A 26,717-nucleotide genomic window follows, 5' to 3' on the forward strand; every position below is an offset into this window, starting at 1 on the left:
AAAGTTAAAAATGCATTTTGTCTACTTTAAAATCCACAGAAAAAGATCAAGGGGAAATAAAGGATTTAAGCACTGGGGAATTTAAAGGATTGTGCTAATGTAGGACCCTATTCATCAAGGTACTTAAGAATGTGCTAAAATTATGAGAGACAAGGTGGGTTAGGTAATCTTTTATTGGACCAGCTTCTGTCAGTGAAAGAGGCAAGCTTTTGAGAACTCCTCTATGTAGCTCGAAAGCTTGTCTCTTCCACTGACAGAAGTTGGTCCAGTACAAGGTTATATCACCCACTTTGTCTCTCTAATATCCTGGGACCAACATGGCTACAACAGAGCTGCAAACAACACTAAAAGTTATTGACGTGCATAAGGTAATTAAGAAGCGTAAGCATATGCCTCCTAATATGGGCTTATGTATTTTGCTGAGCCGAAACCTTAGAGCACAATTTTTTATTCTTTAAAAAAAAAAAACACTTTATTTTTGGTTTATGCAGGATTGGCGACAGTGTAACTGGCATCAGTTAGTGGTTTTGGGCTATCAGATCCAATACTGTAATTCTTCAGTCTCTGCAATTTCTTTGTTGAGCTGAGGTGACACCACTTGAGTAAAGAACTCCGCATGGGAGTCTGCTGTTAAAAATCTCATTTCAGTTGTTTCAGTACCTCATTTTAATACACCCGGTTGCTTTTTAAAACTGTACTGGGAAGATGACTACCTTTAACCGTGTCAGGTTTCAGAGTGGTAGCCGTGTTAGTCTGTATCAGCAAAAAGAACAAGGAGTACTTGTGGCACCTTAGAGACTAACAAATTTATTTGGGCATAAGCTTTCGTGGGCTAACCAGTGGGTTTTAGCCCACGAAAGCTTATGCCCAAATAAATTTATTAGTCTCTAAGGTGCCACAAGTACTCCTCGTTCTTTTTACCTTTAACTGAGGTAATTCCAAGATCATCATCCTCAATGTACAGGGTAAGCCAAAGTTCAGAGCCTATCAGTACAAACTTCTTAATATTTTATTCTTACTCATATACATTGGTTAAATTTCATTTGCAATGATGCTGTTTACAACCCCAATTAGTTTAAATCTATCTGGAAATTCTCATAAACATCAGTAGTTTTTACTAACTGAAACAATTTAGTTTCATCAGTGAACTATATACCAATTTGCTGTTTTCAAAATCACAAATAAAAGTATTATATAACTCTGATCTTAATACCAGTCCAAGCCCACCACTATCAACTTTTCTTCATGCTGAGTGGCGGCCATTCCCTGTAACTCTTTATCATAGAGTATACTGACAGAGCACTTTTATCTTTCCAGATGCTAGGTTTTCTCAAGGAATCTCTCTGTCGAGTCTGGCAGTTTACAATCTGACACTGTATGCTGCATATAACAGAAATATTTGTGGATGAGAATCTGCTTTGTGATCTGAATTTTAAATAGGTTAACTCATTTCAGAAATAGGATATTTGTTTTGGTTAAACAACATTGTCTATTTCCAATTAAATTGTAATAAAAGAGCTTATCGTTTTTGTGGGTATAAGAAACCTCCTTTAATGTCTAAGCATTAGAACTTTGACATCCTGAACTAACTAAGGGCTTTTTCCCGATACCAAGTGTTGCGGTTTAACATGTATGCAAAAAAGTGACTTAAAAACAACAGAATGCTACATGAAACAAACATACAGTAGAATTTTACTAATCTGAATTATTAGGGCAGGGAAGGTCCAAGACATCTGTGGGATTTGTGGACTAGCAAGTACTGGGAGGAGGAACATGGCCATTAGCTTTCTATAAGAAATGCCTTAGCTGTGTTTAAGGGCATTCCGGAGTGCCAGGGAAGGGGCCAGGAGGTGATATGATACTTGTCCAGTGGCTTGTGAGATTCATGGTATTGCCTGCACAGGAGCAATATCTCATTGATTTGTGCTTTGGTAATCTGCACACTAATTCTTTTCAGTGATGCTTTGCAGGTGTTCACCCAACTGAGGTTTAGCAGAGTTCAAGTGCACAACTGAATGTAACATTGGGTGTAAGAGTTGGGCTTAAAAGGCCCTTTCTGTCTTGTTTTCAACTGTTTGAGAGTCACATTCACAGACTGCAAAGGGGAACAGCTCCTTCCTGCACCTCACTGGATTTAAAACTAAACCTGCTATTTATACTAGCTATGGCCTAGGCTTGCTGGAGGGATGAGTTTTCTTCTGGTTTGGATATAAGGATGTGACAGGGAGCATGTGGGATACAACAAAGCAGTTCTGAGATAACCAAAAAGCATTGCAGTATACAGGCCAGGAGTGGGAAGTCAAGTAAGAATGACCCAGTTGGCAATCTAGTGAAACAACACTTGTCAAAGAGATGATATCTGACTCTCTGTACTGCATGGTTAGACTTTCAAATGAAATGGTAGATCTTGATGCCAATGAAATTGTTACTCTGAAACTTTAGTGTAGTTCATACATCTTTCCAAAATTATTTTTAAAGCATGTTATAAATTGGAAAGAACTTGTGCACCCATATATTTACAGTAGATAGGAAAACTATAAAAACTTGCCTTTATGTTAATTCTTGATTGCTTATTAAATGAAAAGTTGATGTTGATATGAATGCATCTTAAATGGTCATTTCCTGGCTTTTTGAGTGCCTAACCCAGTAACTTTATGTATTTGTGTGGATGTGTGTATTTTTTTAGTGTGTTTATGTATAATGTTTTCGTGTCTAATATGGTTTGGCTTTGTGTTGTTGTCCTTGGTTTAATATATTAAAATTCCACTGCCATCAAAGTCTGAGACAGTCTCAATCTCTGTTCAGACTCAGCGTGATTGATTTTAAATTCAAGTGCAAATTCTAATTTAGTACTATTCTGTCCAGCTGGTTTTGAATTCTAGATGTGATCATACAGAACAGCCCTAGTAGGATCCTCAACTAAAAGGTTATTTAGGATACCCATAAGGTAATCAAAGCCTTGTAAATTCATGGGCTGTTAATCAGCCTGGAGACAAACTACTTGTCTCTTCCTCAGTATCTCCAGCACTTGTGAGTCAGGATCTTTACCAGCCTGTTCACTGTGCTACTCCTTGTGGACTGAGTCCTCAAAATTAAGGACATCCTCATTGATCCACAGTTCTCAAACACGATTTGAGTCTAGGAGTCTGTCAGCTAGGTCTGATAGTCTCTAATACAGACTCTGCTGGCTTTCTACTCATGAAGCCCTTACAAGCCCAGATGGGATCACAGTCAAGGCACTCTTCTCTGTTCTCTACATCATACCTCTACAATCCTAAGATCCCTGAAGTAGTGGTGCAAACTAAAGAACCCCACTCAAGGATGTGTCTGCCAGATCCACTCATGAAAAATATCACTTAGGGTGCCCCGCTCAGTGATTAGAGATGCCACATTTTGTCACACTTGTACCAATGCAAGTTCCATCAGTATTGTGTGGAAATGAGAAGCATCTGGCATGCCTTCACATGGCTTTCATTTTTTGACATAGGGTCAAACAGCTGGACAGCAGTGGTCTAAATCAGTAGTCTAGACAGGACCCATAGTTCCTTTGTGCAGATGGAAGCCTCCCAAAACTTCCTCTTGGTCCCAAAACCTTCCATCAAGGAAGACTATGTCAATACCAAGCGGAACTAATCTTCTTTAGATTGGAAGGACTTCAGCACCAGGATTTTCTCTTGTTTTAACTCTGTATTTGTGCAGTGCCCAGCACAATCCTGATTGCTGCTTTGGGGCATTGCCATAATATAAATATTTAATAGCAGTAATGATTAGCATTACCAGGTACTGCTTTTGAGCACTTACTGTGGCTATGCTTTGGTCCTGTCCATCTTGAGTAAATTTGCTGTGGAAAAATCCTGTGTCCTACTACTGCTGTAGTAACAAGATAGTAACAACTGAGTTTCCACCAAGAGCAATGTATGCTGAAAGGAGGGTAGCCTGGTGGCTGAAAGCTTTGTTAAACACGTGTATGTGACTGATCAGAAAAATTGCAACTGAAATTTTGACAAAAGAAAAAAAAGAAAGAAGAACAATTTATAGAACATTTTGGGGTGGGGAGAGGGATTCTCCCTCCTCTTCCCCCCCCTTCCCCCACGCCATCCATTTTTCAACCAGCTATACACTGGAGTGTAAATTTTTGATGATGGAAGGGAGGAAAATCTACATTTTCCCCAAATTTCTTCTTTTTAAAATATATTTTATAAAATTGGGGCTGGGAGATACAAATTTTCCCCTATATTATCAAGTGTGTGTATGTGTGCCGTGTGTGTGTAATTGAAAAAATTAAGAGAAAAGACAACAGAGAGAATCATTAATACTATATAAAAATAATTTCATATCAGAAAATGTTTTTTTAAAGTTGGCATTAAGTGAAGAAGACAATTAATTTAGCCCTTGCTATTTTCCCCACACAGCAAAGAACAAAATAGTTTTTCATTGTTGCAAAAGAAAGGAAGATGGGGAGAAAGCCCAATATTATATTTTTAGCTGTCAAAGGCAGGATTTAAATAGTACATCAACCATGGAGCCTGGCACTTGACCGCAGTACAGTTATTTTTATTTCTGAAAGAAAGGTTTATTACAATATAATTTGTACTCCCAGACTAGTGTTTTGTGAATAGTTAGTTTGAACACTTGAGTCCCATAGAGCTTTTAGAGCTGGGGCAATCTAGCAAAGAGCATTGCGGATAATTTTAAAGAAACAACTAGAAACACTGGAAAAAGGAGTGTGAATTCTGAGTCATCAGCTGTCAGTATTCAAGTTCATTTTTATAACATTGTGTTTATAATTGCTGGTTCCTTTAATGTGATGTGTATTATTGCTTTGGTTATTGCCTATGTTCCAAAGTCAAATTATATTTTTTCTCTTATTAACAAATTGTCTTGTCTTTTTTTATTTGTTTTTCTGTGGTGGGATGCTCTTCCAGGCATTTGAGAGGAGGATATTATGTACCTTTTCATTCTGAGATTGCTTTTCCCCTCCATTTTGACCCCATTGTCGCTCTTCTGCTTGTTGCAGTAACTGCCGTTACAGACTTTTCATATCTGTTTGTTATAGTGCATTTAATGGGATGAACGTGTTAGCTTCTATTTTGTTCCCTATCTAATCCTAATAATAATATACCTCACAATAATGAACTAGTAGGTGCCCATGGGTGAAATTCACCTTTGTGCAGAGAGCCAGCACAAGGTCGAGATGCCACTTAAGTCCAAATTAAGTCCTCAGAATAGATCTAAAGTGATGCATAAAAGTTTGAACTGGCCTGCTACACAGGAATGAATGTCACCCCATGTGAACACTTTTTTTTTTTTTGGTCACACATGAATGTTGTTGTTGTTCATGGAAAAATTTGCTCTCAGTTCTCAAAAGTGTATATTTCCTGTAGTAGATCAGTCCCAAAACTTGTAAAACTTTCTATTGACTTTAAGTGTTTTGAACTCACAAAGTCCAATAGCTGTTGCTTATATACGAGCATGTCACCGTGGTCATTCAGGTCAAGAGCTGTAAACAACACCCAGAGCCTCTTGTAAATATGCTAAATACCTATGTTGGATGGTGGGTGAACTTAACAAAAAATGAACAACAAGAAAACCTGATCGTGTTATTGGGTTTGAATCTGTAGAGCTGTTGATTTTTCTGTCTTTGAATTGTAAAATGGCTTGTACTAGGGCTATTGTGATGTTTGCTGTATAAATACACACATAATAATATAGTTCCTTGACTTTTTGGCAGTCTTATGCCTTGAAAATAGAGAGTCTCCAGTGGGTTTTCTTTAGAATGAGGTTTTAAATGTAATTCTGAAACTGTTGCCGCTCTCATTTTGGAGACGTTTCCATATTCTGAATGCAACTTAAGATAGGGCAGCTACCATTTGGAGGGTGAGGACTGGATTTGGGGGCCCATAGGAAACTTCTTCCTTGGGACTTGGCTGTGCTATTATCTCTTCAGTTTCTCTGTCCGCAACTCCTCAATCTCGTCTTCCTCCTACCCCAACAATTTTCTGTTGAATGCTAGCTGCAGCTAGCAGAGCACCAGTCAATGCTCTAATAACAGCATTGGCCTTTTTTGGCCTATGTGTTTTTTGTGGGTCATAAAAGTCATTGTGAAAGAAGCCTGAATGTCTGGCATGTTGAAGAATAGATCAGGAGGAAGAGGTGGAGAGGGAAAGAGATTGAATAAACAAAACAATACTCATTGTCCCAACTGACTTGAGGGGAAGAAGGAAGCCACTTTGCATATCTATATAGTGAATCATTGTTTTGATAGTCTCTGCAGGGTACTTAGATACCACATTGATGACTTGTATAAATGCTTAGATTAAATGTCAATATTGCCAATAGCCCTTAGCAAGAATAACTGCATAGCAGAGCAGGAAGATAGTAGAAGTTCTTCAGTTCATTTTTGAGAGCATCACAGCAACAGAAACACACAGCAGTTTTAGGAAATATTTAGGCTTTCTTTTCTCTTTAAAGATGATTCTAGAAAGATGCATCTCACTGAAATCCGTTTCAGTTTTGCATGTTTTAATTGGACCTGAGTAAGTAACATTTACATGTCCGTGTTGTTTTCCTTACCAATAATATACTACACTCTCATTTTACTTGAAATTAATAAATATTTTATTTCCATAATGCCTCTCATTTCAGAGAATCTGAACATCTTACACAAACTCCACTTATACACTCATACAGGGAAGACTGGGTGCGTCCAAAAGAAAAGTAAAGATTAGGTTTAAGTACTGCTTCATATGCTGATATGTCAAATAATTTACAATTTCTATAACTGTTCATATTTATAGAGGCAGGATTTGAATCTCTGGTTTCATTTGAAGATTTAATTTCAAAATTTCCAACATTTCACTATAAATACATACCATTTTCTGGGTGGACTTTAAAAATCACACTTACCACAGATTTTTTTGGCAGAACTGAGAAAATGACACTCTGCATTCCTGCTGTTGTGGTCAGATAATATTTAAAGAGAATGCCTAAAGAAGAGAGGTGACTTTCAGAACCTGCTTTGGAACAACAGGATTGAAGTTCAACTTCATATTAGCTTTCGGTGGCTTGGTGAATCTTACATCAGCACTGCAGTGCACTGAGTCTTATGGGCACAGTAACAAAGAAAATTGTTCCCTTTCCTTTTGTAAAAGGACCTGGCTAATGTAATATGCATGCAAGGGGGATTTTTTTCTTTCCTTTGTTTCATTTCTCCCCAGTATGTTAGAGCAAAGGGCTTTATAGAATGAATTTATCTAAGAGAAATGTGTTTGAGATAACTTATTTTATGACTGTAATGCAATACTTGACACACACCAGTTTGCAAGATTGTCATTACATATCAAAGGGTATGTATGAGGTGATAGCATACTTTGTTCTCTGCCTCTGAAATCAGCAAAAACTGAACATGCAGAGCTGTATTAATATGCACATTATTGTGAAATGATTGGTTGACTTTCCCTTCTGGGCAGTGGCTGGAACTAATCTGATCATGTGTAAGAGCATAATAAGGAAAAACCTTAACAATGCATTGGCTACTGGAAGTCTATTGTTTCCGTTATCAGACTCATGTTCAATCATTTATTGTGGATTTCATTCCTTTACTGAAAGCCATAATACTGAATTTTAAAACATGATTTCATTCAGATTCACATTCTTCTCTGCATTCCTGTGCATACGGCCCAGTGGACCAATTTTTGCATGGTAAAGCTAAATGGGGATGGGAGTGGAGTCTTAAATCTGTAAGCAGGATGGATGACCTATCCAGCAGCTGGTTTTCATATAACACTTTATAATGCATGAGCTGCTGACATGGATTTTGCTTCTCACACAGAGGGAATTGTGGGAAGGCATTGGAGGATTAGTGGCACTTGAGTGGACCTAGACTACGTCCATGCAACGGAATGGTCATGTTGGCAGCTGACAAGTTGTGCTAACTGACGCTCTAGCTTGACAGGCCAAGCAGCTCAAGTTAAAAGCATGACCACAGTCAAGGGTTTTCGAATGTGGACAGGAGTCGAGTTACGGACAACACTTATGTTATTACTTGAGTTAACAGCATGGAAGACAAGCTTATAGCTGTTAAAGCCAAGGTTCAGGAATGGGCTAAACTCTGAGGCTGTGCTTTAGAGCAGGTTGTAAAAGCTGCCTACTGAAATGTGTGGTTTTCATTCCCGCAAATTGGTCATTAATCTTCTAAAATAATTATTTTTCAATTCATTATTTTTAAGTGCTGAAAAATATATCATGCACCTACCAAAACAAAGACCCGCCCCAGAGATGACAGTCTAAAGTCAAGATGACACATGTAGCAGAAGTTATAAACAGATGACCAAAGATAAAGGAAGAGAATGGGAAAAAGTGACAATAATATCTAACAAGGCATCTTGATGGTTCTGTGAAAAAGATATTTTTGTTTACTTTCCTTCCTCACAGTGAAAATCCATCATCTGAAATATATAAAATTTGGGGCAGAAATCTCTAAAGTATATAATACAGGGTGTAATCCAAGAGCAGACTAGATTGCTTAGATCTTTGCATCATTTTTGCTGATTCTAAGGGAAGACAGAAATTGGATGCACTTAGATCACTAACAGAGATATGGAAGACAATATAAAAAATAAAACACACACACACAAACACAAATGAGATCATTTGTAGGAGTGTGGTTTCTTAGCCAAACCCCTCCCCCCCCTCCCCCCCAGAAAATGCCATTCATCAGTTTATGTTGTTGTAATAAATGCCTTGGAAATGGGACACAGTTAGGTGATGTACAGTATTGGGTATGTTTATGTATTTCCCTATCAAATTTTTACTCCTGGGGGGATTCTGTGGGACTGCAAGCCTGCAGAAAACACCACCCACCCCGCAGATTTCCTGTGTTTCCCTGCAGAAAATGGCAGAGAAGCAAAGGGAAGCAGTGCGCAGGGGACGACCATGGGTGCAGTTTTGGGGGGGGATTCCCCCCCTTCAAACAGAGGCGAGGCATTGGGGGGGCACATGAAGTTACATGTCACTGCCCCTCACTCATTCTGCAAGCACAGAGCTGCCCAGCTGAAGAAGGCTGTGTCTCCCCTATGCTGACTCTGCAGCTGGATGCCACCTCCTGGGTCCTAGTGCCAGTTGTGCTCCTCTTCTGTGTGCTGGGAGCCTTCCTGTTTTCTATTCCATGCAACAGTGAGTGCCCGCGGTGGGGCTGGGTAAGGGGGGTGAGTGGGAAAAATGAGGGATGAGGTGGGTGAGGGGGTGTGGGGAAGAGGCAGTGGGGAAGGAATGGGGGTGGAATAGGGCAGGGGGAATGGAGAAGAGAAGGGGATAGGGGAATTGTGAGGGGAAGCAGGAGCCCAGCATGTGGCGTCCCCTTGGCAGCAGCTGGGGCTCCCCCATTAAACACGCCCATCGAACCTTCACCCTGACAAGCCCTACCTCCCTACACCTGGACCCCTCCAATGAACCCACCGCTCCCAGACCCTCACCCCACTGATCCCCTACCAGGTGCACCTGGACCCCCACACCCCATCAAGCCTCACTCCCCCAGCACCTAACCTCCCCCCCCCCCCACCCAGACCTCCCCACCGAGTCCCATCTCCCTACACTGCCGAGTCCGGGGGAACTGGGGGCTTCAGGGTGATCTCCCACCTCAATGCAGCCAGTGATTTGTGCTCCCCACTGCCCATGTTGTTGTCACATTTATTTACTGACAAAATTTGCAGAATTTTGCAGAATTTTAAAATATTGTGCACATCATTTTTATTTTTTTGGCACAGAATTCCCTCAGGAGTAAATTGTGTACTTAAAATATTCTTTTGATCCTAGGATTTTTAATCCTAATCAAGTCACAAGGAAGGTACTTTCAGTAATACCACAAATTGCTAAATGATGATACTTAGTGAAATGAAGATTTATATATTTTAGTTTTCACTATATTTATACAGTATGCTGTCTTTTTTTTTTTTTCATTGTTTACTTCCAAAGTGGCCCTGTCACAGTACAGAAGGGAAATATTTTATGTTTTTGGAACTTATGCTTTTCTTGTATTGACTCTGATATATACCAATGAGTGACAATAGGGAAGTTGGAGTGGGGAATGGTTGGTTTCCTGATAAATCAAGCACCAGAAAAGTTCAGAAACAGATTTTTGCTCTGTCCCCAGCATTCCCTGATCAACACAGTAAACAGCCTTTATTTAATCAGTTTTAGAATCCAATCTCTGCAACTATTTTTAGTACTTACTGGCACTAGATGCTTCTTCTGGGCAACTGTACCAGATTTATAACTCTGAAAGTGCAGGGTTATTTATTACCTTCCAATAGGCAGTGAAGTGGCATCTTGTACATGCATATGTCAAGCACCTTTCGAATTTTAGTAGGGTGGTTCAGCTATGTCTTTCCCAGAACAATACAAAAAAGGATAACTTTTTTTTTGAAAAGCATCTCTTTTTCTTTTCTCTCAAAAGTAGAAATGATCCCCTGAGCAGTTCAATGTTCAACACAAACTTTCTCTTTGAGTTTACAAATCCCGGCAAAGAACAAAGGTTTTGGAAGGTCTTACCATCATATGTATTTCAGCAGTTTTTACCCCAAGGCCTACAACCCCTCCAAATCTTATTTGTGAATGTGTGGGGAGGGTGAGGGGGGAACCAGGGGAAAACCTCTATTGCATGAGATTATCGGGCATTCTGTAAATGTGCATAATTGCAAACGTGAATTGAAAGTTTCCTGAATCTGAGATCAAACTGTTCTTCTTTTAAATGTCATAATTCATAAAGCAATGAAAACATTGACATTAAGGTATAGTATGGGTATATGAAAGAATGCCTCTTTATGATGTAAGTCAAGAGAACACATTATTTTGTTTTTTATTTTTTACTGTGTTTGTTTAGGCACCTATATCTCTAGTTAAGCGTCTCTGTTTGTGTTATCCATGTAACCCACACAAAGATTTTATCAAAATTTTTCCTAAAAGTAAACAATACAACCAAGATGCAAAAGTTTCAACCACTTTGGCTTACAAGATATGATGCAAAAGATATGATGCAAACGAACTTTATTGTATAAATACAAAATCAGAGGTTCAAATTTATTTTTTGCACCTATATAACTCAGTAAAGTTTCTGTCTCTTAAAAGAAAATTTGGGAGGCATGTGCATATTTCCTTCAGGTATTTGTTTAGGGTGTGGGGAGGGAATGAAATGAGATTGAGGTATAGACTTAATGGGCATGAATTTCTGTATATTTGCACTACTTTTTAACAGTATCAAAGGGCTTTTTGTTTCTGTTTTCCATGCTTTATGAACCAAAGCCACATGTATGCAGTGTTGTTGTAGCTGTGTTGTCCCAGAATTATTAGAGAGACAAGGTGGATGAGGTAATATCTTTTATTGGACTAACTTCTGTTGGTGAGAGAAACAAGCTTTTGAGCTACAAAGAGCTCAAAAAACTGAGGAAAAGTCTGTATAGCTCGTAAGCTTGTCTCTCTCGCCAACAGATGTTGTCCAATAAATATTACCTCATCTGTCTTGTCTCTCTAAAGCCATGTGTCCATCACCCTCAGTTCCCATTGAAACGGATGGAAGTGGTAAATTTGCTAAGCAGCATCTGTTTTAAGGTAAGGAACACAGTTGCCTGTGTTTTCCTTTGCACAAGTGGATGTCAGTCTGAATCTTTTTCTTCCTGACAGACTACCCTGGTTACAGAGCGGGGAAGGAATAGGGTGTATTGCAGGTCCACATTGCTCAAACTCCTGGTTGTCCAATAACTCTAAAAATGTATTTAGAATCTCAAGGTGCCTTGTTCTGGTGGCCAAAGCAGAATGGGCTCTTTATTTAGCTCTTGTTGAGAGAGTACCCAGAATAGCTTTCTGCCTGACACTTCCTGAACCACAATTATGTGTTGGAAAGTGATATCCATGAAATGTGTAATCATGTATTTACAGATGATTGGTTCTTTGGTCCCTGTTAACCTTAACTGGCAAATGCATCAAATATATAATGGTGTGACATGTAGAATATGCTATCATAAAAATTCAAGTTTGTAATAAAATAAAGAACAATGAGATACCTAACGTAAACCCCAAATCCTTTCTTCCCTGTATAAATCCTAGTGCCATTACAATGAAGGGGAAAATTGCTGGAACAGGAAACGTTTCTGGAACCCTCCTTCAGGCTGTGGAAAAATGGAAGCATTTAGAACAATGCTCAATCATATTCAATACCTTAAACTGTCAATCATGTACTTAATCAATCTCCTGTTCAGTAGAGTGTGTGTGTATGTCTCTCAACATATATAATGGGATGTGATGTGGAGGAGGATCCACTTTTCTAATTCTCCTACCTACATTTGTTACCTGTCCCTGTTTTGGGGAAACTGTCCCTAAAAGAAGGATGATTTTGAATTTAAGGCCTTGGAGTGGTACTCAAGAGAGCGCGTTCGATTTCTGGATGTGCCACGGACTCTTTGCATGATGTTGGACAAGTGATGTACTCTCTCTCTCTATCTCAGGACCCCAACTATAAAATGGGAGTAGTAATACTTCCTTACCTCAAAGTATTGTGGGGATACATTAATTAATGCTTGTGAGATAGTTGGCTGCTTTGGTGATGCACCTAGATAGGAGTCCATTTGAGCTAAGTTTGCAGAACCACTCAAGTGACCTTCAAATTATTTCATGCTGTCATGACGTTACATCCTGATGAGATGAAGCAATGTGCAGATACCACAGTACAAGCATCATAATAGTGTGATGCAGAGAATTTGTGTTGGAGGGGAAACTGTTAAAAGTGGCAGCCCTGGTAACCCAGGATAAGAGAGAGCTTGAAAAATAAAATATTTTAAGTATTGTTACATAAACTTAGGCTGTTACTGTATTGCCTACTTTGCTATAGAACAACTTGTAATATGGGAAGATACAGTTCATATACCAAAACTGGAACTCTGTCTTGTTAACCATCACTACGGCACCCCTAAACATGACTGGTGAAGAGAGACTTGTCAGGGCTTAGTTGGGCCATAGAACTGCTAATGACACCTTCATGTCAGGACGACTGCACTGACATTTGTCGTCTTCAGTATAAAGCATAAATTTAAGGAAACTGCTAGTATGTTTTGCTAAACTCATGTGTAAAGAACTTATATGAGGGCATGGAAGGCAATTATTCTGTGCGCTAGACCTTTTCCTGTTCACAATTCGGTCAAAGAACATTCATCAGCTTTCACAAGCTCAGGAAATATAAGACAGCTTTATGGATAAAATTGTCAGACTGTCAGAGAAGTCGAATCCAAAGGAGATTTGGGGAAATCAAGGTTGGGAAGAGTTCTGAAGAGAAAGGACAGACTGCCCTGGGGTGGTAAGGAACAGCAAGAGACATTATTCTCAGTCTTTCTGCAATAACATTAAATTTAGCTTCCCAAGCATTTCAGTGCTTGTGTATTCCTCCTAAACCTCCTTTTTGTTCAGATTACAATACTCTGGACCACTTACTGATTCTCTGCTGACTTGCCCATTGTATTTCTTACCTTTCTCTCCCTTTTGGAATAATGGTTCCTTATCTGTACTTTGTGCTGAGCCCCCGCCTAGTATTATGCTCGCTATCGATATAATGTAAGTAGTTTGGCTTTGAGTGTATGGATAGGAAAGCTTTGCTTGTGCTTTACAGGTAGGGTGGCTCTTTTAAAACCATAAACTGAGGCTGAGAAAAGCTTAGGCACTTGCGGCCAAGTTCATCGATAAATTTGTAGTCCACCAAATGGATTTTGCCCTTGGATTTTTCATATTCATACAGTTTAGGCAAGGAGCTGAACATATTTACATACAAGTTCTTGTACAGGCATTTCATTTAGCTTAGATTTATGGAAATTCAGAACCCCCAAGTTCCACTTTGAGTTTTCGATTTGACTGTCTAAGCAAAACTCAGTTTAGACTGTCGTCATATGTCGCAGTATTTACATCAACATATGAAAACATATGAAACAGCAACTGTGCATAGTATTGATACAAAACCATGCATTTACCCAAGTTTACTTGAAACCAGGCCTCAGTTCTTTAACCTCAGCAGATGTTCTGACAAACCTTGCTTGAGTTTCTAGTTTATAATGGAACCCAACAGCAGGCAAATTTCCCGTGGATTTCTGTTTGTGTTGCAAATATTTCACAGATCTCTAATTTCAGTTTCTTCTTTGAGGCCATCTTGCTGTTTTTTAGTATGTGTACACTACACTCCTTCCCCCCTCCTCCCCCCCCCCCCCCGTTGCATACATTTAATGGAACCCAAGTTGCATGCAGTATTGCAGAAAAGAGAGCGGAAAGTCGGTGTGCATTAAATGACAGAGAAGCGTAATGCAGCGCAATCTTTCAGAATGAATACAAATCTGAATCACACATTGTGACAGCAGACTGGAGACCTGTATTCCTGTCATTAGAGCTGCGGCATTCATGCTACCATGGTTCTGAATGTGCTAGTATTTACTTATTATCTATAGTAACTCTGTATTTAGTGGGTTTAGCTTTGCTGTGGGTATTTACACGTTTCACATTCAAAGTGTCAAGCTTGAAAGAAAAATGCATGCTTTTTAAAAACAAAATCTGAAAACTAATCTGGCCCATTTTGCAGCTCCTGTATAATTTTGCATTGGAAATCTTGTGTCTGTGTTACTGTAATTCTTTCTCTTGGCTCATTCTTGACTGCACCTGCTGTGCTACAGTGTTCCATAGGAATTCTCTTGACAACAACAGAACGTTGGGACCTACCTTGTATGTTCAACAGAACTGCAAGTGTTTCCTTCTTGGCTATACCTGAAATGTTCATCAGCCAGCAAACAGCTGAGTTATTTCGGGGGAGGGTTCTTAAAGCACTTTAGGATCATTTGGATTCAAGGTGCTTATATATTGAAGATTTTCTTTTAGAGTATTATTTTTGCAAATGACTTATCTGTTTAAAATAATTTTGTGCCAAGGAGTCACGAAACCATTATATCTGATTCACAGTTTGATGCCAGGATTATCTAACCACAAGTGTTTTGTATGGTAGGTTCCCTCATTTTAGGATGGTTAAACTGTATGGGCCCACTTGCTCATTGTATATTTTATTACCACTTTGAATATTTCTTATATACATTCTGTATAGATTTTGTCATTTGTACAATCTGCTAAATAGATTTAGGTCCTCAACCTTTTCAAATATGCTTAATTTTATGCACTGTGAGTAAATTGCCTTAAGTTAAACATGTCTGCAGAAACAAGGCCTTCTTGCCAATGAGGGCCTGAATCTGTGAGGTGCTAAGCATTCTCCTTTAGTGAAATATAAGCACACCATGCACCTTACAGGATCTACCCCTTATTTGTTTATTACATGAACAAATACTCTCTGATGGTCTCAAAAATAATCACAAACACTGATTCCCTTTTAAAATCCAAAGTGCTATGCATCACACAGCATTGTACGTTTTTAATGTGAATTTTTTTACCATAGTTGGGGGGGTTGGGGCTCTATTTATTTAAGAAGCCATTGTGGTCTATCAGTTTATCAGCATCCGATAGAGCTGTTACTGTCTATCCATTTATTGCTTCGCAAACTTAATTTCCTGAGTAGTCTTGGCCACGGCAGGCCATGTTAATGGTGCCTGCACTGACCCATGGCTTTGCTTTTCCAGTTCATCCAGTCAGTAATCTGCCAACCAAGAGCCCAATCATGCAAGTATTTCCTGCTGGGCTTAGCTCTTACTCCAGAATCTGAATCCCACTGAGTTCAATGAGACAGCTTGTAATACTGCAGAATCGCATATGCCAGAAGCAAGTTTGTACAGGAAAGGACCCTAGGAGCCCCCTCTTAAGTCCCAGCACGCTAGCCTGTTGTAGCACTGAAAGAGCTGTTGCACTTCACTGTGTTGAGTGTCCGTGTTTGAATAGTTGTGTATTTACAGGTTTACTTCAGTGTTACACATTTTAAAAAACTTTCTAATTTTGTATTTACATGACAGCCCAAAACAGCACCGAAAAGGACATTTGGATCCATTACGAATGATCAGGTAAATACGGCAGGGAGTTCTTTCAACAAAAATACTGATTTGTAATTACAGGAACCTCTCAATGTAATGCATGACTCCAGTGAAGTGAATGGTCTTATATTGTAAGGAAGTAGAGTTTAAGCTGAAAATCTGGGCTGATACTATTGCTTAAGTGCATATCACTGTGCTGTTCTTTTGAGAGAGAGAGAGAGAGTCTCATGGTCTGACCCAGGAGCTCGTTAATGCTAATCCTGGCTCTGGAAAGAGAAGCTTCTTTTGCCTTGAATAGATGGGAGTTACAGTGCTTAGCATGTCTTAAAATGAAATAATTTAACTCTTCCTTTGTTACTCACATCAAAAAATTGGGACAATACTTTCCAGTTTTAAGAGTACTGTTTGTAAAGCACTTTGAAGGTGAACAATACTTTATATGTGCTAACTTTCTATTATATTTATATTATGAGCTAAATTCGGTTACCTTTGCTGCTGTTGAGCAGCACCAACACCAGGAATAATCCCACTGATGCAGTGGGACAGCTTGGTGAATAAGGGTGTCAGAATCTGGCCCTATGGGTGAAATCCTGACCTCTTGAAGTCAGTGCCAATGTTCCCATTAGCTTCAGTGGAGCCAGAATTTCATCCTCTGTGTTTGTTTGGTGAGAGTTAAAGCTGCTAGCTCAGCCTGGATTATCATTCTTAACTCTAAATTTCTTTACTCATGGAGGAGTCGGTCAGAGCCTTATAGTTCCTTTTGTTGTTGAATGTTCCATCATTTTTCAAAGACTGTTTAAAGTGGGAGAGCTTTCCATCCTCACGATAGGTGTGTTAAAGTGTGTATTTAATGGCACAGTCCCTATTCTTATTCATTTCAACAATATGTACCATTAGGTTTGCTTGAATTGGTCTGTTAAAAAAAAAAATGCATTAATTGTCATTTTGACTGGCTTTACTGCCACTTATGTATTTTGCCCAATTTTATATATGCCTTTGACCCTAGGCATCCTAAGCTTGGCTTTGTGTGTATTTATATTTTTTGTGAGTAATAAAGTTATCATTGTAATTACAAAAGACATCTACTACAGCTGTTCATGAGTTGTGTCAGCATAGTGACCCTTAAGATATTTACAAATGTATAAGAAAACACTATTCTCCGTATGGAAAAGTCCTATACCATTTAAGAGGAATGAAACTACTATGGTTTTATAGATATTACTTTTAAAAAACTATGAAATTTATAGACTGACATCCTTTCTGTAGCTTTAAAAAAAAACCTAAAGAATTCTATAGCAGGCACATAACTCTCTAAAATTTTCTATAGGATATTTCTAAGGAATTCTGCCAGAAGGGCGGACTCATTAGGTATATGTGATTAGGCCATACCCTAACTATTCACTGCTGTCACTTTGGCAATAAAAGGGATGGAAGGAAAAGATGAGTGTAAGAGTCTACACCCCATATGGAAAGATCTGATCCTGTGGGGTTTAATGGAGAACAATAACTTGTCTTTACCATTTTAAAATTAATCTATGAGGGTATGGCTACACAGCTGCTGGGGTCAACAGATACAGATGCAGTGGCAGGGCCCGTGCCAGTGCACTAAAAATAGCTGTGTAGACATTGCTTTTATGTTCGGGCTCGGACTCTAAAGTTCTGAAGCTGGAACTTCCACATTGTTATTTTCAGCACACCAGCACAAGACCTACTAGCAAAAGTCTGGCAACCAGGGCTGTGAGACTTGCTCCCGGCAGCTGTGTAGACATACCCTAATATAACAGGAATGTAATTTTCTATGTAAACAACAAGGAGTCTGGTGGCACCTTAAAGACTAACAGATTTATTTGGGCATAAGCTTTCGTGGGTAAAAACCTCACTTCTTCAGATGCATGGAGTGAAAGTTACAGATGCAGGCATTATATACTGACACATGGAGAGCAGGGAGTTACTTTGCAAGTGGAGAACCAGTGTTGACAGGGCCAATTCAATCAGGGTGGATGTAGTCCACTCCCAATAATAGATGAGGAGGTGTCAATTCCAGGAGAGGAAAAGCTGCTTCTGTAATGAGCCAGCCACTCCCAGTCCCTATTCAAGCCCAGATTAATGGTGTTAAATTTGCAAATGAATTTTAGTTCTGCTGTTTCTCTTTGAAGTCTGTTTCTGAAGTTTTTTTTGTTCAATGATAGTGACTTTTAAATCTGTAATAGAATGACCAGGGAGATTGAAGTGTTCACTTACTGGCTTATGCATGTTACCATTCCTGATGTCCGATTTGTGTCCATTTATTCTTTTGCGGAGGGACTGTCCGGTTTGGCCAATGTACATGGCAGAGGGGCATTGCTGGCACATGATGGCATATATAGCATTAGTGGATGTGCAGGTGAATGAGCCCTTGATGGTGTGGCTGATGTGGTTGGGTCCTCTGATGGTGTCGCCAGAGTAGATATGGGGACAGAGTAGGCAACGAGGTTTGCTACAGGAATTGGTTCCTGGGTTGGTGTTTCTGTGGTGTGGTGTGTAGTTGCTGGTGAGTATTTGCTTCAGGTTGGGGGGTTGTCTGTAAGCGAGGACTGGTCTGCCTCCCAAGGTCTGTGAGAGTGAGGGATCATTTTCCAGGATAGGTTGTAGATCGTGGATAATGAGCTGGAGAGGTTTTAGCTGGGGGCTGTATGTGATGGCCAGTGGTGTTCTGTTATTGTCCTTGTTGGGCCTGTCCTGTAGTAGGTGATTTCTGGGTACCCGTCTTGCTCTGTCAATCTGTTTCCTCACTTCCCCAGGTGGGTATTGTAGTTTTACGAATGCTTGATAAAGATCTTGTAGGTGTTTGTCTCTGTCTGAGGGGTTGGAGCAAATTCGGTTGTATCTTAGGGCTTGGCTGTAGACAATGGATCGTGTGATGTGTCTTGGATGGAAGCTGGAGGCATGTAGGTATGTATAGCGGTCAGTAGGTTTCCGGTATAGGGTGGTGTTTATGTGACCATCACTTATTTGTACTGTAGTGTCCAGGAAGTGGATCTCTTGTGTGGACTGGTCCAGGCTGAGGTTGATGGTGGGGTGGAAATTGTTGAAGTCCAAGTGGAATTCTTCAAGGGCCTCCTTTCCGTGGGTCCATATGATGAAGATGTCATCAATTTAGCGCAAGTAGAGGAGGGGCACTAGGGGACGAGAGCTGAGGAAGCGTTGTTCTAAGTCAGCCATAAAAATGTTGGCATACTGTGGGGCCATGCGGGTACCCATAGCAGTGCCACTGACTTGAAGGTATAAGTTGTCCCCAAATCTGAAGTGGTTGTGGGTGAGGACAAAGTCACAAAGCTCAGCCACCAGGTGTGCTGTGGCCTCATCAGGGATACTGTTCCTGACAGCTTGTAGTCCATCCTCATGTGGAATATTGGTGTAAAGTGCTTCTACATCCATGATGGCCAGGATGGTGTTTTCAGGAAGAACACCAATGCATTGTAGTTTCCTCAGGAATTCGGTGGTGTCTCGAAGATAGCTGGGAGTGCTGGTAGCGTAGGGTCTGAGGAGTGCCAATGCCTGAGATGATGGGGCGTCCAGGGTTTCCGGGTTTATGGATCTTGGGTAGCAGATAGAATACCCCTGGTCGGAGTTCTGGGGGTGTGTCCATGTAGATTTGTTCCCATACTGTAGCTGGGAATTTCTTGAGCAGATGGTGTAGTTTCTTTTGGTATTCCTCAGTGGGATCAGAGGATAGTGGCCTGTGGAATGTGGTCTTGGAGAGTTGCCTGGCAGCCTCCTGTTGCAAATAAGTGATGGTCATATAAACACCACCCTATACCGGAAACCTACTGACCGCTATAGGTACCTACATGGCTCCAACTTCCATCCAAGACACATCACACGATCCATTGTCTACAGCCAAGCCCTAAGATACAACCGAATTTGCTCCAACCCCTCAGACAGAGACAAACACCTACAAGATCTTTATCAAGCATTCGTAAAACAGATTGACAGAGCAAGACGGGTACCCAGACCAGTCCTCGCTTACAGACAACCCCCCAACCTGAAGCAAATACTCACCAGCAACTACACACCACACCACAGAAACACCAACCCAGGAACCAATTCCTGTAGCAAACCTCGTTGCCTACTCTGTCCCCATATCTACTCTGGCAACACCATCAGAGGACCCAACCACATCAGCCACACCATCAAGGGCTCATTCACCTGCACATCCACTAATGCTATATATGCCATCATGTGCCAGCAATGCCCCTCTGCCATGTACATTGGCCAAACCGGACAGTCCCTCCGCAAAAGAATAAATGGACACAAATCGGACATCAGGAATGGTAACATACATAAGCCAGTAAGTGAACACTTCAATCTCCCTGGTCATTCTATTACAGATTTAAAAGTCACTTTCATTGAACAAAAAAACTTCAGAAACAGACTTCAAAGAGAAACAGCAGAACTAAAATTCATTTTAAATTTAACACCATTAATCTGGGCTTGAATAGGGACCGGGAGTGGCTGGCTCATTACAGAAGCAGCTTTTCCTCTCCTGGAATTGACACCTCCTCATCTATTATTGGGAGTGGACTACATCAACCCTGATTGAATTGGCCCTGTCAACACTGGTTCTCCACTTGCGAAGTAACTCCCTTCTCTCCATGTGTCAGTATATAATGCCTGCATCTGTAACTTTCACTCCATGCATCTGAAGAAGTGAGGTTTTTACCCACGAAAGCTTATGCCCAAATAAATCTGTTAGTCTTTAAGGTGCCACCAGACTCCTTGTTGTTTTTGTAGATACAGACTAACACGGCTACCCCCTGATACTTAATTTTCTATGTGTTGCTGTAGATCAGTTTAAAAATTGCATAGAAGAGCTAGTTCTCTATTATATTTGGTATTTTTTTAGAATAATTTCTATAGAACTCTGTATTTAATTAATCCCTATTACATTCTATATGGTAGCAATTTTGCATAAAACATTTTGTTAAAATGCTGATATTTTCAGTAAAGATTCTAATTTGTATTGGATTTTTTGCTGTTTCCCTAGCAGTTTACTGCTAGTGACAGGGAACTGAAGTTATATGTTTAAGCCAAAATCAGATGCTATAATGAAAAATGTGTCTCTTGTCATATGTGATAGTTAAAGAAAAGCTAAATTGGGTATGTAGTTTCATGAATTAAAAGTCTGTATATAGTGTTTGTTGTAGTTGCAGGAGCTAATGACAGAATAATCAATGCACATCTGTCAGCTTGTGTGCAAATAAAGAACTGAAGGAAAGCTGACTTCTCCCCCTCCCCCCCCACTCTTGCTAGGCTTTTCTGGAAATCAGTGTTGAAAGAGCAGTTTATTTAATTCAGCATTTTTGCAACAAATAAGAGCCGTAGTCCAAATTAAACAACTGCTAGCAAGGTTGCCTGCAGTAATCCACTCATGATAATCCTATCACTGAGGGAGAAGATTCACTTGTCTTTAATAAAGAGAAGGTCTGCCATGGGGTCGCTGCTTTAGAAATTAACCCGTTTGGTTCATAGGATATAGAACTTGATTCAGACACGATTAGCAGGGTTGGTATCTTCACTCATCTTCCAGTGAAAAAGCAAGATCTACATTTGTTTTCATAACTTTTAAAATCTGTTTTCCAATCCATGTTTCTGTTATAGATCGTCACGGGTCATTACTTAGTGGGTTGACAGACACTGTACAAGGGGTAGAGAGTTGGGTTATTTTATTTGAAATGGAGATATTGCAGCTTTGCCACAAAGGAAATGATTGCTGCAATGGATAGAGTCATATTCTGACCTCATCTGCCACAGCCCTGCTACTGTTGATGACAATGGAAGATGCACAAAGGCAGTATTAGGCCCATATAGGTACTGATTTAATTGTGGGTAACAAGGTACAGTGTAGTCATGCTTCTTACTAACCATTCCAAATGTGGAATCCTCCACACTGGAAACCCCTCTTCCACGCAGGGTCTTAAATATCCTAAATTGCATGATTTGTAGTGCACACTGCAAAGTCTATCCCCTCCCCCTAAACTTTGGTGATGGGTGCGGGTGTCATAACGGTGTAGGTGGGAAGAGCTGATGTTTCATTTTTACATCTGGTTAATGTTAGTTGTAAATTAAACTAACAGTTGTCTTTGTAAATTTTATTGGCGGAATCTAGAGCCATGGAGAGATGATCTTTTAGCAATTTGTGTATACATTAAAATGAATAAATAAAATTATAGCAGGCCCAATTCTGCCACCCTTACTCATGCTTACTAGCTGCTTGCTAAGTGAGTAGACTCATTAAAGCCAATGAAAATACTCATGCAGTAAGTTACTACTCCGTGTGAATAAGGGTGGTAGAACCAGTCCCACCATGACTATAGCAAGAGCTAGGTCAGCAGCCCGGTTTCTGACTATAAACATGACGGGCATAACGAGAGTTTAATGTTCTTAAAAACAAATACATACATACATAAAATCCTAACTGTTCCCTGCCCCCCTATCCTATCTGAGCCTCACTGAGCCCCCATTTTCACCCATGTTACACACCAATCTTCATTGCCTGCATTATGGCCCCATCCTTCTGGGGAGATAAGGTTGTCAGGATTCCCTTTGGAATCTGTCAACACCATTCTTCATCAGTCAGAGAGATTGCTATTGATCATTGCTAATCACTTCCTTCTCCTTGGGGGATGTTTATGCTCCCTTTGCAAGAGTCCCAGCATCTGTTGGCCCAGAGAGATACCAGCAGTGGGAACCAGACTCCAGTCTCCCACCTGGAGGACAGCACATTACTTTTAGACCACTGTCCATCCCATAGTTTGAGGAAAAGCTGTGTTTTCACAGTGTCTGCACATATAAATGCATTACTTGCTGTAAGAAGGGCATAAAGTGTTCAACAAACCCTATTACAGGATCTTATTACTCAGAGTGTAAATGTAATAGTCCAGTGATTATTATTCATAAGAAAAAACATCTTATTTTCACACTTGGAATGTATTTTTCACTGCAAATATGAAATACATAGTGATGAAAAGGGGAATAATTCTTCCTGATTTTCATGTATTTCTAATAACCTAACATGTCTCAGTTGTGACTGTGCCACTTGAATCTTAAATTATGTGGTAATCCCCTTTTCAATATGGTGTAGTTTTTCTTTTCTCTACACGGTACAGATTGTACCCTTGTCTTGCTCTGCTGAACTGGGGATTAAGTCCCCCTATCCTTTTGCTTGTCCTCCCCAAATCTAGGGTGCAGGCTTGTTGTGGGGCACACCCTTAGCTCCATGGATACTGCCCCTATGTGAGCATGGGGTCTGATGTAAGTTGAGCCTTGGCATCTCTTCCCTCTCTCCCCCCCGCTAGGTGTAAAATAGGAAGTAAGCCATATGTTTTCAGGAGTTGCAGTAATTTGAGCTGGAGCTGTAAAAGGAACCTTGATGCTCTGAAACACCATTCCTCCTCAGGCCCGCTACTAGGGAGGCACAGGTACACACAGCTCTGTGCTCAAGGCAAAGGCTAAAGGCTTAATCTAGCAGTATAAATACACCTATAAAGGTATTTTCATGGGATCCCCTGTAAAGATGTGTATCTGTTTGTAATATATTTTCATAATAAAATTGTTCCCCTTTCTGTGTCTTCTAGGGTCAAAATGTATTTGGACTTGATATAATTGAAACACCCGAGGGAGACAAGTGGCCACAGTTGATTGTCCAGCAGATCCTGGACAGGGAGCAGAAAGACACATATGTGATGAAGATTAAAGTTGAAGATGGTGGAACACCTCCCAGATCCAGTACAGCCATCCTACAAGTAACAGTTACTGATGTGAATGACAATCGCCCAGTCTTTAAGGAAAATGACATTGAAGTTAGCATTCCAGAAAATGCTCCAGTGGGCACCTCAGTTTCTCAGCTCCATGCCACTGATGCTGATCTGGGCTCAAATGCACAGATCCACTTCTTTTTCAGCAATCAGATCTCCAGTCTGGCCAAAAGGCTCTTTGCCTTAGATAACACCACTGGCCTCATCACAATTAAGGAACCACTGGACAGGGAGGAGTCACCCGTACACAAGTTAACTGTTTTGGCAAGTGATGGCAGCTCAATTCCATCAAGAGCAACAGTGACAGTAAATATCACAGATATTAACGATAATGTCCCATCCATAGACACAAGATACATCATCAATCCAGTGAATGGGACTGTGCTCCTGTCTGAGAAAGCGCCGCTCAATACAAAAATTGCCCTGATTACAGTAATGGACAAGGATGCTGATCTGAATGGAAAAGTTACCTGCTTCACAGACCATGATGTCCCTTTTAGGTTAAAGCCAGTGTTTGATAATCAGTTTCTATTGGAGACTGCCACATTTCTAGACTATGAGGCTACGCGAGAATATGCTATTAAAATAGTGGCCTCTGATTCAGGGAAACCTCCCTTAAATCAGTCTGCAATGCTGCTGATCAAAATCAAAGATGAGAATGACAATGCCCCAGTTTTTACACAGCCTGTCATAGGACTTTCCATTCCTGAGAACAATGCTCCTGGTACCCAGCTGACCAAGATCAGTGCCACAGATGCAGACAGTGGACGCAATGCTGAGATCAGCTATATGCTGGGTTCAGATGCACCCCCCATTTTCAACCTGGATCGCCGCACAGGAGTTCTGACAGCAGTGAGAAAGCTGGACAGGGAAAAGCAGGACAGGTACTCCTTCACTGTACTGGCTAAGGATAATGGGATGCCACCATTGCAGACCAATGCTACTGTGACACTATCAGTTCTGGACCAGAATGACAACAGCCCTGCTTTTACCCACAATGAATATAATTTCTATGTGCCAGAAAACCTGCCCATGTATGGCACAGTGGGGCTCATCACAGTTACTGACGCTGACTCTGGAGAGAATGCTGCAGTTACTCTCTCTATATTAAATGGCAGAGAGAATTTCATTATCGATCCACTTACTGGTGTAATAAGACCCAATATTACATTTGATAGAGAGCAACAAGGTTCTTACACTTTCCAGGTGAAGGCTGTTGATGGAGGAAGAGTGCAACGCTCTTCCACTGCCAAAGTGACCATAAATGTAGTTGACGTGAATGACAACAGACCGGTTTTTGTCATCCCTTCATCCAACTACTCCTATGACTTAATTCCCACAGCCACCAATCCAGGATCCGTGGTGACTAAAGTCTTTGCAGTTGACAATGATACAGGGATGAATGCAGAGCTCCGCTACAGCATTATAGGTGGGAACTCGAGAGGTTTGTTTACAATCGATCAGTTAACAGGCAACATTACTTTGAAAGAGAAGGTAATCACAGCAGATCATGGCTTACACAGGCTGGTGATAAAAGTCAATGATTTAGGACAGCCAGAGTCTCTCTATACCATAGCACTGGTGCATTTATTTGTGAATGAGACCATCACCAATGGTTCATACGTGCAGGAGCTGGTGCGCAGAAATATGGAAACACCAGTGGGCCAGAATGTTGGGGATGGTGAGATAACCCCACAGACCAATGACTATGTCAAAATCATCATTGCTATAATTGCAGGCACCATGACAGTCATCCTGGTAATTTTTGTCACTGCTCTGGTACGATGCCGCCAGACACCCCGGCACAAGGTTGTCCAAAAAAGCAAGCAGAGTGGGGAATGGGTCTCCCCAAACCAGGAGAACCGACAGATCAAGAAGAAGAAGAAGAAAAAGAAGCGCTCTCCTAAAAGCCTCCTTCTCAACTTTGTGACAATTGAAGAATCTAAGCCCGATGATCCAGCCCATGAGCATATAAATGGCACTTTAGACATTCCCGTAGAGCTTGAAGAACAGACTATGGGAAAATATAACTGGGCCACCACACCAACTACATTTAAGCCCGACAGCCCAGATTTAGCAAAGCATTACAAGTCTGCCTCTCCACAGCCCACCTTTCAAATTAAACCCGAGACTCCTGTGCCCCCTAAGAAGCACCATGTCATTCAGGAACTGCCTCTGGATAACACCTTTGTGGTGGGTTGTGACTCGCTCTCCAAGTGCTCCTCAAGCAGCTCGGACCCTTATAGTGTCTCCGAATGCAGCTGTCAAGGTGGCTTCAAGACCCCAGGCCCCATCCACACCAGACAGGTAATACAAAGTTTCTAGCTGCTCACTCTCTTTCTCTGTCTGTATGTCTAAGCACTGCAGAATAACTTTGTCTATAAAGATTAAAAGCCTGAAAGTTCATGCTTGGCTGAGACATTGAAATGTAAACAGTTTGTGATTCATCAATGTTAAAAGGAGAAAATTAGAATAAAGTGACTCTTGGCTGTGGGAAAATTTAGTACTGAATGATTATATTAGGGGATATTCCTGTCTGTAGATGGCAGTATGGTACTTCCTGCATTAACATAGTATTTAGCTGTGCAGCTCTGTAAAACAAAGAGGGGTTGTAGCACTGTCCTCGCTAGTATTGTATGCTCAGGAATCTAAGTAATCTAGGCCAGGTGGAAAGCAATAAAGCTTTGCAGCATCTGATAAGTGGTTCTTAATGCTAATGGAGTCTAGAATTGGAGCCTTCATTTGGACAGAGCTGTACCTCAAGGTCTCTCAAAAGCAGGCAAGATTTTTTTTTTTTAACTGAGAGATTGAGTGCCATTTTCAGACTAGAAACATACCCTACCATGCAGGCTACTAAAAGCTGGCTGACTGACATAATCAACAATATAAAGCAGTAATGAAGCCAGTGGGAAAATTTAGAAGCATCACAAGC

General features: G+C 40.5%; 1 protein-coding gene across 2 annotated transcripts in view; it reads left to right on the plus strand.

Moving 5' to 3' along the window:
* PCDH11X (protocadherin 11 X-linked) overlaps positions 1-26,717 on the plus strand; it is a 665,297-nt gene that overhangs the window by 36,972 nt on the left and 601,608 nt on the right. Inside the window, exon 2 of one of the 2 annotated variants that reach the window (XM_065410330.1) lies at positions 23,606-26,092. In XM_065410330.1, the coding sequence (XP_065266402.1) occupies positions 23,606-26,092 (2,487 nt within the window). Of the gene's footprint in view, positions 1-23,605; positions 26,111-26,717 lie in introns of those variants that run through there. The other variant, XM_065410331.1, reaches the window with a different exon arrangement.

Source organism: Emys orbicularis, chromosome 9 (assembly GCF_028017835.1).
Source record: "Emys orbicularis isolate rEmyOrb1 chromosome 9, rEmyOrb1.hap1, whole genome shotgun sequence".
Taxonomy (NCBI): Eukaryota; Metazoa; Chordata; order Testudines; family Emydidae; genus Emys; species Emys orbicularis.